The 18,560-nt window shown below is 55.1% G+C and overlaps 1 protein-coding gene across 7 annotated transcripts; it reads right to left on the bottom strand.

The window, feature by feature from the left end:
* Positions 1-2,554: 2,554 nt before the first annotated feature.
* Positions 2,555-18,415, bottom strand: G6PD (glucose-6-phosphate dehydrogenase). 7 transcript variants are annotated; one of them, XM_006087642.3, is made up of 13 exons: positions 18,276-18,415; positions 17,249-17,376; positions 9,329-9,366; positions 9,128-9,236; positions 7,510-7,727; positions 6,388-6,546; positions 6,124-6,249; positions 4,933-5,026; positions 4,261-4,447; positions 3,765-4,000; positions 3,558-3,634; positions 3,351-3,443; positions 2,555-3,263 (listed from the first exon to the last, which is right to left on the bottom strand). In XM_006087642.3, exons 2-13 carry the CDS (start codon positions 17,366-17,368, stop codon positions 3,173-3,175), a joined length of 1,548 nt encoding a protein of 515 aa, XP_006087704.1. In that variant the 5' UTR covers positions 17,369-17,376; positions 18,276-18,415; the 3' UTR covers positions 2,555-3,172. The 7 variants fall into 7 exon arrangements, with proteins under 7 accessions (XP_006087704.1, XP_006087705.1, XP_014310335.1 ...); XM_006087643.3 differs by having other exon boundaries at positions 17,249-17,379; positions 18,276-18,404; XM_014454849.2 differs by lacking the exon at positions 18,276-18,415 and adding an exon at positions 18,217-18,238.
* Positions 18,416-18,560: the final 145 nt, after the last annotated feature.

Here is an 18,560-nt window from a genome sequence, read left to right as displayed (position 1 = left end):
CAGCACCTTCCCCAGGGAAGGACTACCCCTAGCACACAGATCTGCTAGGCCCCTTAAAGTCTGTAAAGTTTTTTGGGGGGGCTCTGTGAAAGGGCTCTGAGCATGAAGACCCCCGCGGGGTTAGGAAGGGCCCCTGCACCTTTGCTTATCTGCTTTTGCCCCCAAGGCTTTGATGTCCTCAGGTCTGTATTTTGAGGATTTGGGTTTCAGGAGTGCAGGCCAGGGCGGGTGGGGATTTTCCGCGAGCCGGCAGGGTTGACAGCGCCCTCTGGTGGTAAGCAGGGGGAAGGCGTGGCTGCGTCTTCAGGGATTGGCTCTGCACCATTCAGGTCACCATCTGGGGGTTCATTGCTCTTTGTGCCATCCTGGGCCTTTTGCAAAGCCTCCTCTACCCCCATCGCGGCCACGTGACTGCACCTCAGAGTCAAGGGTAAGACCCTCTGTAGCCACACCGGAGCCAAAGGGTTACAGGGAGCCTGAGTCCCTAGGATGGCCCATTGCCCCTTTTCCAGGGCACAGGGGTGAGGACCAAGGTCATGGCCCCTGGCCAAAGCCTGGCCTCCAATCTTGTCCACATGGAGCCTTCTCAGGTGCTCTGCGTGGACCTAACGGTCCACACTCAGCTTTGAAAAGCCACCTTACTTAAGGGTCTGTGACCTGTCCCTGTCCCATAAAGCTCCTTTCCCTATTCAATGGGGTCCAGGTGAACTTCTCTCCCTCCTCCCACATCCTGGAGGTGCCGCCTCCCATGGTGAGATGGAGGAGATGGGGAGAGAAGGAATGGTGCCCAGAGATGGTTTGTATATGCTGTGTATGTGTGGGGTGATGCGCCATCCTCGCTTGTGGGATGGCAATAGGCTGATCCACAATGTGAATTTCTTCCTCTATATATTGCTTCTGCAGAGACCTAAGCAGAGCCTCAGTTCATCCCTCCTACCTGGCGCTCCACCTGTCAAACTGCATGGGACTCCCAACTGCTGCCATCCCAGCCCAGGGGGACTGTGCAGGAGTAAGAAGTTGGCTTTCAATGGCAGACCAAGGATGGTGGGAGGAAAGAGCCCCAGGCAATTGCTTCCCAAGCAGGGGTGGGGGACAGAGGGAGCACAGGCCAAGCTGGAGGATTTGTGGTGGTCATGTTCTTGCTAACAGCTTGAGGGCCTTCCCCATCCTGGAACCCTAGCCCTGTCAGTGGCAGGGCCTCAGGACGTGTTCTCACCTCCCTGGGACTGGAGCTTTCCTCCCCTGGTCATTTTCTGGGTTGCTGGTTTCTTCCCTCCAGAAAATGTACTACCCACCATCTGATTACTTTGTCCTTGCTAATCCTCACTGGAGAACATTTTTTCCATTGATTTTTTTTAGAGTGGAAGGGAGGGGGCAGGGAGAGAAACATTGATGTGAGACACAGGATCAAACCTGCAACCTAGGTATGTGCCCTTGACCGGGAATAGAGCCAATGATCTAACCATTGAGCTACACTGGCCAGGGCCATCTGATCATTTTATCTGTTCCTTTTGTTTCTGGTTGGCTGCACCTAAAGGAACCCAGGCCTATGAATGCAGGGATCATAGTGCTGGTTCCTGCCATCTTTCCAGTGCTCAGCTTAGGAGCTGGGGAGGAGGGGAGACAGCCACACAAGGGGTGCTGCCTTTGTTCCGAGCATACTGGGTTGAACAGTGTGCCCCCTAAATCCGTGTCTCCCTGGAACTTTGGAATGCCACCTTATTTGAAAATAGTGTGTCTGCAGAGGTAGTCAAGGTAAGTTTAAGAAAACAGGAGAGAGATACACACAGCGAGAGGGCTACATGAAGATGAAGGCAGACAAGGATGTGCCTACAAGCCAAGGAATGCTCGCCACCAGCAGAAGTTGGAAGAGACAAGGAAGGTCCCTCCCCTAGCTTGGAGGCAGTGCGGCCTTGCCCACTCCTAGATTTCAGACTTTTGGCCTCCAGGACTGTGACGGGATAAGTAAGTTATAAGCCCCCAGTGCATGCTTGTTATGGTGGCCCTGGGGAACAAACACAAGCGGAGCCTCCATGACCTCAGGACCCCAGCTGTCTGCCTCAGAGTGGCCAGGCTGTGGCGCCTCCCTGGACTACCTCCTCCCTCTTGGCCTCCGATGTTAGTCACAAGCCTTGCTGCCTTTCCTTCCTAAATCCTTCTTACTTCCACGGACTGGCAATGTGCCAACGGCCCTCATGGAGTCCCTGCAGTGACCTGGCCGGGCAGGAACACTCAGGGTGCAGGTCCGTGTGGGCAGCACGCTCATGGAAGCATTCAGGTGGAAAGGACTCGCTCTATCCTTGTGTCCTGTGGAGTGGGACAGGGTGAAGGCACAGAGGTGAGGGGGACTCTGGGGGTGCTGGGATGCAGGAAGGGGTCACGACGGGACACAGGGGGCAGAGGTGAAGCACACTCAGGTTCCTGGACCAGCCAGTAGAGGGAAGTGGCTGACGGGGGGGGTGAGGGCTGGGTCCCGAGAAAGGCAGGGAGCCAGAGGCCCCCACCAGGTGGACTGGCCTCGTGGTCACAGGAGGCAGAAAGGAAACAGCCAGGGGACAGGTGTGTTCGTGGATTTAATGGGAAGGGCGGAGGTGGGGCATCCCACCTGCTGCTTCTGCTTTTCTAGTAGCAAGAGGGGCACCTATGGGGGTGGGCCATGGAGTGCAGAGTTGGCCTGGCGGGGCACAGGGACGGTCAGGGGGCCCAAAACATGGGCGACTGCTGGGCAGCATGGAGTCCCCTCCAGCGGGCGATGAGGAATGTAGAGTGGCCCTGAGGCTCGTATGGCCACGCTGGCGCCCTTCCCCGGGCTCTGAGGAGCCTGCCCACAGCCAGCGGAGGGGTAGGCCGACCACGGGCCCAGTGAGGCCCACCCACTGATCCTCCCCCTCGTCCCTGACTCCTGTCCTAGGAGGAGCCTGGGACAAACGGAAGGGCCATTCTTCTTCCTTCTGTTCGGGCTCAGTCCCATAGACAGAGGCTGGCTCAGGCGCGGCCAGTGGTGGCCAGGGATGGTCACAGCGGGAGTGTCGGTGGTTGAGGAATGTAGCTGGGCCCGAGGCCGGGAATGTGAAGCTGAGGCCTATGGTCCCGAAGTCCTCCCGATGTGGGGTCAGGCGGTGGGGAGGTGGGAAGGGCAGAAACCAACAGGGGGTGGGGAGGGGCCCAGGGCTCAGAGCTTGTGGGGGTTCACCCACTTGTAAGTGCCCTCATACTGGAAGCCCACTCGCTTCATCAGCTCATCTGCTTCCGCTGGACCTCGGCTGAGAGAGATGGGCAGAGGGGAGACATGAGTGTCCCCCCGAGCTCCAGGGTCCCCTTCCGTTGCCCCCGCCCTGTCCGCTCCTCACCTGCCGTAAACGTAGGGGATGGGCTGCGGCTTCTCGCGCTCGATCTGGTGCAGCAGCGGCGTGAAGATCCGCCAGGCCTCCCGCAGCTCGTCACTGAGGGGACACACGTGTGTCTTTGGGGGGACGTGGGGGAAAGGGCGGGTGCAGGCTGTGCCCACCGCCTGGAGCCCAGCCCCCTGGCACATAGGAACACGGGAACCCCCTCACCTGCGCACAAAGTGCATCTGGCTCCCACAGAACACGTCCAGGATGAGGCGCTCATAGGCATCGGGGAGCTTCACGTTCTGTAGGAGAGGGTGTCACTGAGGCTACCCACGTGCCCCCAGCCCCCTCACCCCCAGGGTTCGGTGCCCCCCACTGCCAGGACTGGGTGCCCCCCAGGACTGGGCGACCCCCGCCAGGCTGGGTGCCCACCTTGTATCTGTTGCCGTAGGTGAGGTCCAGCTCGGACTCCTCGGGGTTGAAGAACATGCCGGGCTTCTTGGTCATCATCTTGGTGTACACGGCCTCGTTGGGCTGCACGCGGATCACCAGCTCGTTGCGCTTGCACTGCTGCTGGAAGATGTCGCCAGCCACGTCGCGGAACTGCAGGCGCACCTCGGCCTTGCGCTCGTTCAGGGCTTTGCCGCAGCGCAGGATGAAGGGCACCCCTGGGCGGGAGCGAGGCTGCCTCAGGGCTGGCTCTGCCGCAGCCCAGGCCGGTGCCGTGTGTGTGACAGGGAGCGGGTGTGCGACAGGGTGTGTGCTCAGAGCAAAGGCGTGTGCATGGCCCTGTGTAGTGAGGCGGCCGGGTCCCACCCTGTTGGCCCTTTCCCTTCTGGCGTCCCCTGCCCCTGAGTGGTCAGACCCCGGGGAGAAGCGCTCTGTGAGGGCTGCCAGCCTGCCCGCCAGGCGGGGACGTGTTACTCACCATCCCACCTCTCATTTTCCACATAGAGGACAACAGCTGCGAAGGTGGCAGTGGTGGATCCCCGGGGCACCGTGGGGTCGTCCAGGTACCCTTTGGTGGCCTCGCCCTCTCCCTTGGGATTGCCCACATACTGGCCCAACACCACATTTTTCAACTGCGCCTCTGAGATGCATTTCAACACCTTGACCTGGGATAGAGGCAGTGAGAGAGGGGTCCCTTGAGTAAAAAGATGGAGCTAGCCCAGCCAGTGTGGCTCAGTGGTTGAGCGTTGACCTATGAACCAGGAGGTCATGGTTTGATTCCCAGTCAGGGTATGTGCCTGGGTTATGGGCTTGCTCCCCAGTGTGGGCTATGCAGGAGGCAGCCAATCGATGATTCTTTCTCATCGTTGATGCTTCTATCTCTCTCTCCCCCTCCCTTCCTTTCTGAAATCAATAAAAATGTATTAAAAAAAAAGATGGAGCATAGCATGAGCCACATGACCCCAGAGCCCCCAGAAAACCCTCATTTTTTCTGAAGGAGAAGCTAAGTCTTAGGCAATAGGTCAGCCCTTGGTCACACAGTAGTCACTGTTAGTCCTGCAACATGACATCTTGGTCTTCTGATTCCCAGCCCAGGGCACGCCTTCATCAGAGCTGGCAGCGAGGACCGGGAGGGTGTGCCTCCACCCACCTTCTCATTGCGGACGTCGTCCGAGTCCGTGGATGCCGGCTTCTCCATGGCCACCAGACACAGCATCTGCAGCAGGTGGTTCTGCATCACGTCCCTGGCAGGGAAGCAGGCGGAACTTGGTCAGGGCTTCCAGGTGGGAAGGGAGGTGTGAGGAGTGAGCCCGCCTCAGCCCCCTCCCTGTGGGCCAGGTTTTGGGGGCTGGAGCTTCAAGTGGGAATTTTTATTTTTATTTTATTTTATTTTTAAAAAAATATATTTTATTGATTTTTTACAGAGAGGAAGGGAGAGAGATAGAGAGTTAGAAACATCGATGAGAGAGAAACATCGATCAGCTGCCTCCTGCACATCTCCCACTGGGATATGCCCGCAACCCAGGTACATGCCCTTGACCGGAATCGAACCCGGGACCCTTGTCAAGTGGGAATTTTTATGTTTTTAATCCTCACCAGATGATATGGAGATATATATATATATATATATATATATATATATATATATATATTATATATATGAAATATATAATATATACACATATATATTTTAAAATATATTTTTATTGATTTCAGTTCAGAGAGGAAGGGAGAGGAAGAGGGAGAGGGCGAGAGCGAGAAACATCAATGATGAGAGAGAATCATTGATCGGCCGCCTCCTGCACTCCCCACACTGGGGAGCAAACTCAAAACCCAGGCACGTGCCCTTGACTGGAATTGAACCCAACATCCTTCAGTCTGGAGGCTGACGCTCTATCCACTGAGCCAAACCGGCTAGGCAGAGAATATGTTTTTACTGATTTTTTTCTTTTTGAGAGAGAGAGAGGGAGGGAGAGAGGAGAGAGAGAAACATAGATGTGAGAGAGGAACATTAATTGGTTGCCTCCTGTACACACCCTGACTGGCGATCAAACCCACAATCTGGGTATGCACCCTGGGAATTGGACCTGTGCTCTTTTGGTATATGGGACGATGCTCCAACTGAGTCACACCAGCCAGGGCTCAAGTGGGCCTTCTCTGAGCCGCAAGTTACGAGGCTCGTTTCCTAATCCTTAGTGTCTCCCTCCGTTCATAGCTACTGCTGACTGATATCACTCCTGCAGAATTTGAACTTTGGGGTGGGGAAGAGGAACCCTGCCGGGGGGCAGGCTTTCGCCCTATGCCCATTCAGGCCTCCTAGGAAGGGGTGATGGGCTCTCACCGGATGATCCCAAATTCATCGAAGTAGCCCCCACGGCCCTCAGTACCAAAGGGCTCCTTGAAGGTGAGGATGACGCAGGCGACATTGTCCCGGTTCCAGATGGGGCCAAAGATCCTGTTGGCAAACCTGCAGGAGGGGCAGGGCAGAGGCTGGCGCTGCATCCGATGGGGCAGCAACAGGGCAGGCTAAGCACCCCCCCCCCCAGTGCCCGCCCCGGACCCAGTCTCCCTTCACCCCATCCCCCAGCCCCAGCCCCAGCTGCACCTCAGCACCATCAGGTTCTGGACCATCTCCTTGCCCAGGTAGTGGTCGATGCGGTAGATCTGGTCCTCACAGAACAGGGAGGAGATGTGGTTGGACAGGCGATCGGAGCTCTGCAGGTCCTTCCCAAAGGGCTTCTCTACAATGATGCGGTTCCAGCCCCTGCAGGAGCCCAGAGCCGCATGACTCCCGCACCCTCCCTGGGGAGCAGTGGCCAGAACCTCAGCTAGTGGGGGAGCAGGGGGAGGGGACAATTATCTCTGTGGGTTTTAAAATGGCAAAAAGTCCCTTTCTTTGTTAATCCCCACTGAGAGTTAACATGGCATTCTGTATTCAAAACCAGGCCAAAGAAAGAGATGGCTGTGGCTTTGGGAAAACAAGGGAGTGACCAGGCCCACAATGGGCAGTTTCATGGAACCATACTGCCACCTTGTGGTGCTATTGGGGATTGCGTACAGGAAGTTGGATTTCTAGTGAGATAAACCTTGAGGGTCCACATGAGACATTGGAATGTAAATACGTGTGGTAGCATTTTCAGTAAGAATGTTGGAAAGCTACCGTGTTTGCAGCCTATTCCATTCTTTGTGGAGCTAATTCATGTCGAGCCTTTTTGCGACTCCCTAGACCAGTGGTCGGCAAACTCATTAGTCAACAGAGCCAAATATCAACAGTACAACGATCGAAATTTCTTTTGAGAGCCAATTTTTTTAAACTTAAACTATATAGGTAGGTACACTGTTATTAACTTAATTAGGGTACTCCTAAGGTGGCCTTTACTAAAACGTCCTCAATCTGATTGAGGTACGTTCACTGAGGTCGACCTCTTCCAACTCTCCCATCCACACTCGTCTTGTATACTTGTTTCGTCTATCTCCTTTCCGAAAACCGACTTCTGCACATGGGCCATGAAGTTTCAGTTGCACTGTACATGTGCGCCCGCATGTGGTATTTTGTGGAAGAGTCACACTCAAGGGGCCAAAGAGCCGCATGTGGCTCACGAGCCGCGGTTTGCCGACCACTGCCCTAGACTAGTGTGCCCGGGTCTATGGACAGCTGCCAGGGCAGGCCAGCTCCAGGTAGGGCACACGGAGAAGGCAGGAAGGAAGGGCAAAAGACAAGCCTTACGTCTGGCTCATGCAGGTCTCTCGGATGTTCTTGGTGACGGCCTCATAGACAGTGGGGGGCAAGGCCAGGTAGAAGAGGCGGTTGGCCTGTGACCCCTGGCAGAGGGCGTTTATGTGGTCATTGAGGTGCTGATAGGAGGCTGCTTGATCGTACTGGCCAGACACGTAGGAGTTGCGGGCAAAGAACTCCTCCAGCCTGGCCTTCTCCTCGGGGGTGGCCTGGGGGAGACGGACACAGGGATGTCAGCCCCTTCTCACCCATCCCGCAGCCAGGGCAGGCTCCTCTGGGGTCAATCAGCCTAGCCCCACACTAGGTTCACATCCCCATTTTGTCAGCTTCGCACACCAGAAGGGGAGGCCAAGGCAGCATGGATCATTGCAGGAGATGGGGCTTCGCAGTCCCAAGCAAGGGCCAGGATGGCCACAGTCACCCCTGGGGACCTTGTGCCCTAAGACAGAAGTTAGACTTCAGGAAAGTTTGACCTGGGAGAAACACACTGGAGAAAGACCGCTCTTTCTAAAGTCATTACTCCAAACTTTGGTGTGTTGGGAAAACGCAAATCTAGGATTTCCATGGTCTAGAGTAGGGGTGGGGAACCTTTCCTCTCCCAAGGGCCATTTGGATATTTATAACATCATTCGAGGGCCATACAAAATTATCCACTTAACAATTAGCTTGCTAGGCTCTATCCCTGGCCCTGGTCAGGGCTCGTCAGAAGGCAACCAAACCATGTGTCTCTCTTACACTGAAGTTTCTCTCTCTCTGTCTCTCCCCCTCCCATCCATTCTCTCTAAAAATCAATGGAGCCCTAGCCAGTTTTGCTCAGTGGATAGAGCATCGGCCTGCAGACTGAAGGGTCCCAGATTTGATTCCTCTCCAGAGCACATGCCTGGGTTGCGGGCTTGATCCCCAGTAGGGGTGTGTGCAAGAGGCAGCCAATCGATGACTCTCTCTCATCGTTGATGTTTCTCTCTCTCTCTCTCTCTCTCTCTCTTCCTCTCTGAAATCAATAACAATGAAACAAATAAAAAGGAATCTAGAGAAGTTAAATAAAAAAAAATCAATGGAAAAAATATCCTTGGGTGAGAATTAACAATAAGATCTAAATAAATAAATAAGTGACTTTTAAGAAAATTAGCTTGGTATATTTGGTCAAACATTTAATTCACTCCTAATGCCTTGGCAGGGCCGGATCAAAGGATTCTGTGGGCCTTATACGGCCCTCAGGCCGCACGTTCCCCACCCCTGGTCTAGAGGCTTTTTCTGCTCCTGGTCCTGGGGCACAGCGAGTCCCCATGAGGGGGAGCTGGGAAACAGGAGTCTCAGGCTCGGAGGGTTCCTACACCCCCCTCTGCGCGCCTCCTGTCATCAAGGAAGTGGAAGTGGCAGAAGCAGCAAGGCAGAGTTTTCTGTGCCAACTTGGCAGAGTGGTGTGGGTGGTTTTGAGGAGGGAAAGGATGAGACGCTTGGGCATGAGGGTCCCCAGGTGACGGTCTTAACAAGGCCTGACCCTCTGTCAGGACACGGAGAGGAGGGCCGGGCCTCGGGGGAGGAGAAGCAGAGAGCGGGAACGGGAGGAGGGAAGGGCACCCCTTCACAAATCCCAGAAGCTACTCACTTTGAAGAAGGGCTCGCTCTGCTTACGGATGTCAGCCACCGTGAGACGAGAGCGGGCATAGCCCACGATGAAGGTGTTTTCGGGCAGAAGGCCATCCCGGAACAGCCACCTGAGGGCAAAGCATGGCTGTGGGCAGGGTGGGGAGGGTGGGGAAGGCCAGGAAGGCTCAGGGCAGTGGGATTAGTGGAGGGGGGTGCTTACCAGATGGTGGGGTAGATCTTCTTCTTGGCCAGGTCACCCTGTGGCAGAGGGAACAGGCATGGTTAAGAGAAGCTGGGGAGCCCAGCTGGTGTGGCTCAGTGGGTGAGCATTGACCTATGAACCAGGAGGTCAAGGCTCCATTCCCTGTCACGGCACATGCCCGGGTTGTAGGCTCGATCCCAGGGGGGGGGCGTGCAGGAGGCAGCCGATCAATGATTGTCTCTCATCATTGATGTTTCTCTCTCTCTCTCTCCCTCTCCCTTCCTCTCTGAAATCAATAAAAATATATGTTTTAAAAGGAGAAGCTGGGGACATGACCTAGGTTGTCTCCCCACTTTGAGCCTGGGTCCTCACTCAGGGTCAGCACTCAACCACAAGCATACCTGTCTTCCTCCTTAATGTAGTCAGAGGAGCTTGAATGAGAGCCTGTGCTAGCCCTTTACCGTGACCCTGAACTAGTAGCACCCACGTATCGCAGGAGCCACCTTGAAGTGGATGGACCCTGTGCTGGCCAGGAGGCACCACGACCAGCCTGGCCACCCTGCAATCACACAGGCCATGGTCTCTGGCCTCAGTGCAAGCAAGGGGAGCCAACCCCCAACCAGAGAGCCCACGTCCAGGCAGTTCCGAGGCTAAAGAAGGAAACCCGAATACTCCCACTCACTGGAACCAAATGGCAGTGGAAACGGCACATATCAAAACTTGTGCGATGTGGCCTTAAGTGCTGATGTTGGCAAAAAAGAATGGCTCGAAACTAATGAGCTAAGCATTCAATTTAGGAAGTTAGAAAATAGGACAATTTTAAAAAATTTCTCACCCGACGACGTTTTCATTGATTTTTAGAGAAAGAGAGAGAAACACACTGACGTGAGAAACATCGATCAGCTGGCTGCCTTCTGCACATGCCCCCAACTGGGGCTGGGGATCGAACCGCAAACCTGGATATATGTCCTGACTGGGAATCAAACCCACGACCTTTTGGAGCATGGGATGATGCTCCAACCAACTGAGCCACACCAGCCAGGGCAAGCACAGTAGAATTTTCAAGCCAAACAAATTACAAGGCGGGAAATAAAGAAGAATTAATAAAATGGAAAACAAAGCAAAAAATGAACAAAGCCAAAAGCTGGTGCTTGAAAAAGACTAATAGCCAAAACCGGTTTGGCTCAGTGGATAGAGCGTCAGCCTGCGGACTGAAAGGTCCCAGGTTCGATTCCGGTCAAGGGCATGTACCTTGGTTGCGGGCACATCCCCAGTGGGAGGTGTGCAGGAGGCAGCTGGTCGATGTTTCTCTCTCATCGATGTTTCTAACTCTCTGTCCCTCTCCCTTCCTCTCTGTAAAAAATCAATAAAATATATTTTTTTAAAAAAGACTAATAAAACCCTCCCTGGTTTGGCTCAGTGGTTAGAGCATCAGCCTGCAGACTGAATGGTCCCGGGTTCGATTCCCGGTCAGGGCACATGCCGGGGTTGCAGGCCTGATCCCCAGTGGGGGGCGTGCAGGAGGCAGTCAATCAATGAGTCTCTCTCATCATTGATTTTTCTCTCTCTCTCTCCCTCTCCCTTGCTCTCTGAAATCAATTAAAAAATAGTAAAACAAAACACACAAGAATTGAGCAGAGGGTAGAGAGTGGGTAAAGCAAGATGGCAGAGCACTGTGGGAGCTGGGTCATGGACAGTGGCCATTCATAGAGCTATTCTGTCATTTTGTGTGCATGTGAAAATTTCCAAAAGAAAAGCAAGGGTGTGATACACGGCAACTGTGAGCAACGATATGGCGAACCCCACAAATTTGACAGAAGACTCATTAGAGAGAATCAAAGTTCCTTCTCCCCAAGCTCCAGTCCAGTGGCTGTGGGCATTCTCACGAGCTTTCACTTTGTAAGCCGACGATGGAATCCTCCCCTCCAGCTGGGAGAGGACGGGCACCGACGGTCACAGGCTCCTGGAGAGGAACAGAGCAGCGAGCCCTTTCATCTGCCTGCCCTGTAATTGAAGCTCGGGACGGGCCCAGGCACGACCCACGCTCTACTCAGCGTTGCCAATCAGTGGGGTGGGGGTGGCAGGGGGAGAACATGCTAGGCTGGGATGGATCTGAATTCGCCCCAGGCAGAAAAAAAGGAGGCCATGCGACTGGGACCAACGCAATCCCAACCTGGTTAAAATCCCTCTGTAGCCTGGCCGGTGTGGCTCAGTGGTTGAGCATCGACCTGTGAACCAGGAGGTCAGGGTTCGATTCCTAGTCAGAGCACATGCCCAGGTTGTGGTGGGCTTGATCCCCAGTGTGGGACGTACAGGAGGCAGCCGGTCAATGATTTTCTCTCATCATTGATGTTTCTCTCTCCCTTCCTCTCTGAAATCAATTAAAAATATGTATTTAAAGAAGTCTAGTGGCACCTTAGGATAAATAACAAAAATCCCTCCAAAGACAGGCAGTTAGGAGGCACTGGAGGCCTGGGGGGGGGCCTCCTGGGGGAGGAATCCCTATGTGGGTGGAGGTGGGGGAAGGCCTGGTGCCTTGACTGTTCATGTTCCTCCTGTCCTTTGCTTCGTCTCCAATGTCCTTGGGTGACCTGACCTCTACCCAGGGCTTAAGGTGGGGACCTGCATGCGGACAACTCCAAGTGTCTTCCAGCTGAGTTCGCTGAGCACCAGGCTCACACAAGCAGGTGTGGACTGGCCATCTCCAGTCGGGACCCCAAACTTGCAAAGTGGGTCGTTCCCAAACCAGGGTATGCTGCGCCATTGCCCCTGCCCAAGCCTGCCAACTGCTCACAACTGACCTCCAAACGGTTGGGAGCGCGTCCCTAGCTGCCACCTTCCACATGAAGCACTGCCATAGCGGCATCAGATGGCTGCCCTCCCCGGGCCTTTAAGGTCCAGCTCTGAGCACAATCTGGGCTCCGAGCTTCCCCTCTCTGTCCCTCAGCGCCCAGGAGCCCCCACAGTGGCAATACCCATAGCGAATAGCAGTGCCCGCCTCTGGCTTCTCCCATCAGTGGGGCTGGATGAGGACTCTGCTTCTGTCACCTTGGCTTAGTGTTGGCCTGTTGTTCAAGAGAGGGCCTGCTGGGGACTAGGCCGGAGGAAAAATAATCAGAAACTCGGCCTGCAAATGCCTCATGGCAGGAGCCGTTTGCTTACCATCACATTCCAGCAGGCTGTGGGGAATCAGGACAGGCTGAGGGCAATGGAGTGGTGGCAAGGGACTAGTTTCCTGTCTGCTGAGTCACGGTGCCCCACACCCCGACTGTTTGTTCTTGCCATTCTCTCTGGGATTAATTAGCAATAGAACCTGCTTGTCTTGTTCCGCTCAGCCCCTGCAACCAGCGGTCTGCTGGGCTCCAAGTCACCTAAGGAAGAGGTGACATAGGACCCAGGGCAGTGGGGGGCTGGGGGCCTGGCAGCTGCTCTCTTTGGGCCGGCCTGGGTTGGACTCCTCTGCAAGAAGGAATGTGGGAAGACATTGATCAAATCTAAGCATGCCACACGTGGGCGTGGAGCAATTACAGGGGCTTTAGGTGAGATGCGGCAATCTTTCCTCTACCCTTCATTTAAAAAAATATTTGCATTGATTTCAGAGAGGAAGGAAGAGGGAGAGAGAGAGAAACATCAATGATGAGACAGAACCATTGATCGGTTGCCTCCTGCATGCCCCATACAGGGGATTGAGCCCGCAACCCTGGCATGTGCCCCGACCAGGAATCAAAGTGTGACTTCCTGGTTCATAGGTTGACAGTCAACCACTGAGCCTCACTGGCCGGGGCCTAAACCCTTCATTTTGCTGGAGAACCACAGCGGGGAAGGAGCTGCCTGGGGACATGGTGACTTAGCTGGAGAAGCAGGACCTTATTGAGATCTCCAGCCACCAGTATCTGGCTTGGCTGGGGCAAAGGAACCTGGGCCACCACCTGCTTGTTGCCACCCAGGTTTGACTTCTGTATCCTGTCTTATAAGCCCAAACCACTGCTGAGGTCTGTTTGTGAGGGTTTTATGGCAGAAGGCGTGACAGAGAGCTCCAGGGACTGGCTGCCAGCTCAAGGCCCCAAAGGGTGGGCCATCCCATCCCTCTAGGGTCACTGAAGTCAAGGATCTGCTGGGTGCCCGACCGGCGTGGCTCAGTTGACTTATGAACCAGGAGGTCACTGATCAATTCCTGGTAAGGGCACACATCCGGGTTGCAAGTTCGATCCCAAGTGGGGAGTGTGCAGGAGGCAGCCGATCCATGATTCTCTCTCATCATTGCTGTTTCTCTCTCTTTCTCTCTCTTTTCCTCTCTGAAATCAATAAAAACACATTTTTTAAAAAGGACCTGCTGGGTCTCCTGGGGTGGAGCCTGGGCCCTGGCTGGGGACCAGCTGGCTCTTGGCCACTGGGCTGAGATAACTGGGGGCTGCTGAGGTAGGCTTGGCTGCAAAGCCAACAAAAGGGCCTCCCTACTCCACCCTGGGGCTGGTGAATCACCAGGACTTTGGGGGGGGCGTGTGTGTTGCCAATATCATCATGACACAGCAAGAATCTTATCGGCCCAAGGGGAAGGCAGTCCAGAAAAATTCCGAGGAAAGGGAGGTGCCGGGTTGTCAGGTCATCCTTTGTACCCGTCACTGGGATGGGTCCCGAGCACCCATTGAGCCCATGGCCTCTGTGGTCCAGACAGACGAGGGGCTGAGAACCAGGCAGTAAGCCAATCCTGTCGAAGTCCATTCCCAGTCTTATCTCTTTCTCTTACTCCCATTCCTCTCTATATCCCTGGAGGGAAGAGTCACTCCAGGCTGGCCCAGGTCCTACCAGATGGGGAAGGAAAGAATCTGCTGGGCCCAAGATTCTTCCCCACATGCTTGCCTGTAAAGAAAAACTGGTTTCTTTCTTTAAAAATTTCTTTTTATTATTGATTTCCGAGAGGAAGGGAGAGGGAGAGAGAAACATCAATGATAAGAGAGAATCATTGATCGGCTGCCTCCTGCATGCCCCCTCCTGGGGATTGAGCCCACAACCCAGGCATATGCCCTGACCAGGAATGGAACCGTGACCTCCTGGTTTATAGGTCAACACTCAACCACTGAGCCACACCGGCCAGGCAGAAACTGGTTTCTTTTATCCCAAAGTTTTCTGGACTGGGACAGTAAGTACCTACAAGCTCTTCCTACTTGGGGTGGGAATCCTGAGATGGGGGGAAGTGGCTACACAGAAGGGGGAACAGACAGCAGCTTCAAGCCCATTGGGTAACCCCATGAGCCAGCATTACAATATCCCGGAAGGAAGCTGGGTGTGTGGCAAGGGTTGGGTAAGCGGGTGGGGGAGGAGGAAGGGGCAAAGGGCTGCCCCGAGGGGCCCACCAGTCACTGGGGGTTCTGTGTTTGCTCTTCCCTTTGCATGGAATGCTCCCCAGCCCTGGCTCCGCAGGCCCCTCCTTTGAGATCTGGCTGCTGAGGGATGGGGTAGGTGACACAAGGGCCTGCTTGTGTCTTCTATTACATGCGCCACTCTGAATTCTTATTGGGCTGCTAACTCACCTTGGGTCCCGGGCCCCCAGCACACAGGTCCCAGGGGGAGGGCGGGGCCTGTCTCTGAGCTGCAAGGAGGCACTTGATCGCCATTTGTTGGATGAATGAACAGAAAACTCACTGGTTTCCCACAGTACCACCCTACCTACCTCCTACATGGAAGGAGCAGGCAATGGGAGGCCTGACTCTGGGAGCTGTTCTAAGTGCTGAGTATGGGAGGCTGGCCCACTCAGCTCCAGCCCCTCTAACAGGAGGTGGAGAAATGAACAGGAGCCCTTCTCTGGAGGACGGACACCCTGTGCTCCCCCACTCCACCTGCTGGAGCGGCACTTCCCATTTCTGCTCTGGAGGCTTCTGGTTGTCACTCTCAGGCAGAGGAGAGCAAAGGGGAACCCTACCAATTGCAAAGAAACAAAGTTGCCCAACCCCAAGCTGGTCACAGGTGAAAGCAGTGAGGAGTCACAGAATCAGCTCGGCGAGTCCAAGGACCCCTGGCATTTGCTTCAAAAACTCTCATTTGCGCCCAGCCACTGTGACTCAGTGGTTGAATGTTGACCTATGAACCAGGAGGTCACGGCTCAATTCCCCATCAGGGCACATGCTCAGGCTGTGGGAGGCAACCGATCAATGATTCTCTCTCATCATGGATGTTTCTCTCTCTCTCTCCCTCTCTGAAATCAATAAAAAGATATGAAAAAAAAGCCCTCATTTACTATGTGGAAACACAGGTTCAGAGAAGGGGAGACACTTGCCCCAGGTCACACAGCAAGCTTGGATGCTCTCAATGAAACATCTAAAATGTGAGGGCCTGGAGCTATAAGCCATTTATTGTGGCCTGGGATGCTCTGTTGGAGCATCCTGGGACAGGCTGGTATGGGGATAAGGGAAAGGAGGAGACATAATCCTGAGTTACTTTCCCTTCCAAACTATTTCCTGGACAAAGGGCCAAAGGGTCAGAGTCCTAGGCCTTAAAGTTGGCGGCTCCTCTAAGGGGGCCAGGCTTGGGCCAAGGGTGGAGGCCAAGCCTTCTTCCCTGTGTTCCTCCTGTGCATTCCCCCGACTTGGGCTTATGGGGAGGCAGAGGATGGTGCTTAAGGGGGACCTTCCTACCCTCCACCAGCAGACCCTCCTCCCCGGCTCTGCCTCCAGCCCTGCATTCTGGCTCTCCTTTTCCAAGTTGTGAGCAGAATCACCAAGTTGGCAGGGAGTAGGCTCTGCGAAGGGCAGCAGCACGCTATGCTACATGAACAAAGGACCAAGGTCCTCCAGAGCTGAGGAGACCATGACGTGAAAGGCGCAGGGAGACAATGCCTACGCTGTCAAGAGCTAACTAGTTTTGGTAGAATTCTTTTTTTGTTTGTTTGTTAATCCTCACCCGAGGATATTTTTCCATTGATTTCTAGAGAGAGTAGAAGGGATGGAGAAGAGAGAGAGCAGAAGGGAAGGGAGAGAGAGAAAACACCGATGTGAGAGACACACATTGATTGGTTGCCTCCAGCACGCACCCTAACCAGGGCTGGGGTTCGAGCCTGCAACTGAGGTATGTGCTCTTGACTGGGAATTGAATCCATGACCCTTCAGTCGTCAGGCCAACACTCTAACCACTGGCCAGGACTTTTGGTAGAATTCTGGCTCAAGATTATATAATAAGTTCCAAACAAATATGGTCATGCGCTGCTTAGTAGATTCTTGGTCATGAGCAGGGTTAAAATGAAGAGGCCACTTTGACTTCCAGATGAAGCTCTGGCAGCTCATCTTACCAGCCCATGGACACATCTTGCCACCCGGCAGATCTCCCTTCTGCACCTCACACTGGGGGGGGGGGGGGGGTTAGGGTGGGAGTCATGGTCTTTCCTTTCAGAGCAAAATGACGGTGCTACTGGCTAGGCAATGGGGCTCTTCAGCAGGTTTTGGAAGCTGAGGCAAGGAGACAACATTCAAAGAAAGGATGAGTGTTTGTTCCCGGGGAACTTGACTTGGTAGCAGAGACAAAGGTGCAGATAGGACCTCAGATCCTACCTCTGGAATTAACTGACTGTGTGACATTTGTCAAGTCACAAACAGGTTTGAAAAAGACAGGCGTGGCATGAATAGCCTCCCCTGTTTGCACCTCACTTTTCCCCAGGGAGGAGGAAGCCCAATCAGACCGTCCCTAAGGACCTCCCAGCTCTAGGACACAGGTCTACAGTCAAGGTCTACAGTCAAGGGCTGTGCAGAGATTTCAGATATGCCTGGAAGTGAGTGTATTCCAGGTGGGGCTGGGGTGATAATGGCACAGAGGCAGGAACAAAAGGGAGAGCCCAAGTGGCCCCCCAACAATCAGGTGGGAAAGCTCCGGCACTCAGCAGGAAAGGATCTTAAGCAATATCGCGCTCTAACTTTGGATTTTCAGAGGCAGGGCCTAGGGGAGACTCACCGATGCCCCCATGATGATGAAGACATGTGTTTCGGATTGATGGAAGGCATCACCCTGGTACAGCTCTTCCCGCAGGATCCCGCACACCTGGGTCCGGCTCAGGTCCACCTGCTCTGCCATGATGCTCTCTGCTGAGAGAAAGACTTGTTGGCAAGGCAGGAGAGCAGAAAAGCTTTGAGAAGTTGGTCCCTCTCTTAAGGGGTCTTTTGGGTTCTCACCCAGCTGAGGTCTAATGATTGAAACCACTCGCTGTGAATGCCGGGGGCAGGAGCAAGATGGGTGGGGGGGGGGTTTTAGAAACTTCTGGCTGTGGGTTCTGGCCATACTCCCCAGAGCAGCCTTCTTTCACAGTGTACGTTATAAAGTTACACAAAGCACCAGTGGATTCCAACTGGAGCCTCAATGCTGGGGAGTGAGCAAAACTCTGCTGGAGCATCTCACCCAGGAAACCAGGTGGAAACTCCCCAATGAGCTGGATGGAGCATGTGAGACCCTGCAGCTCCAGCCGTCTTCCGGCCAAGCTGGGAGACTCCGGCAAGTCCCTGTCCCTCTCAGGGTCTCAGTCTCCTGAGGGGTCCAATGGGGACGATTGGATGTGAGACCCTTTGATTTTGCCCGGCTACCCAGCGCGGCACATCGGAGGGCCTCGCGGCGCAGCACGCGCCTCGGACGGCGTGACACTCACCCGCTTCGTTACCTGTGCCTCGTTGCCGCCGCCCGTCGCGCTCGCAGCCCTGGAGTTCCTGGCAGTTTCCGGGGGCTGAGACCCGCCGGTCCATTTAACTAGCGGAGGCGGGCGCCCGAGCTGAGCTGACCGCCTCAGGCGAGGCGCGCGGGCGGGGCCTCCACGGACCCCGCCCTTGCGGGGGCGGGGCGCGGGCAGGTGCGCGCGCATCCCAGGCTGCGCGAGGGCGGGGCCCCCTCCAGCGCGAGGTCTCCTCCCTTTGCCCGCCCCGCCCCTTGGGCACCTGCGCCGGTTCTTGCGCCGCAGTCAGGCTGCTGTTCCCGCCGCCGCTGTTCCGCGTACCTGATGCCTAGCAGGTTCGGGCGCAGCTCTGCGCCGTTCGCTCACTCATCCATCCCAGGCTCGGCCCGGCCCCTGCAACCGGCTTTCTCCTCCGACCCCGGTCGCCCTGCGCCCTCGCGAAGGGCTCCACATCCGCCGGCGGCGTGGCCACGCCTCCTGGACCCCCGTTTACGGCATGGCCCCGCCTCCTGGTCCAGACAGGTCGCCGGCTGGGGTCAAACCAGCCCTATTAAATCGCCTCGTCGTGGCTCCTCCCCTTGCGGGGGCGGGACGGCCGAGCGACCG

Source organism: Myotis lucifugus, unplaced genomic scaffold (genome assembly GCF_000147115.1).
Source record: "Myotis lucifugus unplaced genomic scaffold, Myoluc2.0 scaffold_40, whole genome shotgun sequence".
NCBI classification, from domain to species: Eukaryota; Metazoa; Chordata; class Mammalia; order Chiroptera; family Vespertilionidae; genus Myotis; species Myotis lucifugus.
The sequence above is the reverse complement of the archived record's forward strand: the minus strand, read 5'-3'. Positions and strand labels throughout refer to the sequence as shown.

Bases quoted from the DNA above. Each gene is read 5' to 3' on its own strand.
- G6PD (XM_014454848.2), bottom strand. From the start codon at position 18,027: ATGGACCGGCGGGTCTCAGCCCCCGGAAACTGCCAGGAACTCCAGGGC. The intron at 9,367-17,248 runs GTGAGTCTCCCC...CCTCTGCCACAG, and splicing joins TCATCATCATGGGGGCATCG to GGTGACCTGGCCAAGAAGAA. The intron at 6,250-6,387 runs GTGCAGCTGGGG...CCCCTCCTGCAG, and splicing joins CAGAACCTGATGGTGCTGAG to GTTTGCCAACAGGATCTTTG.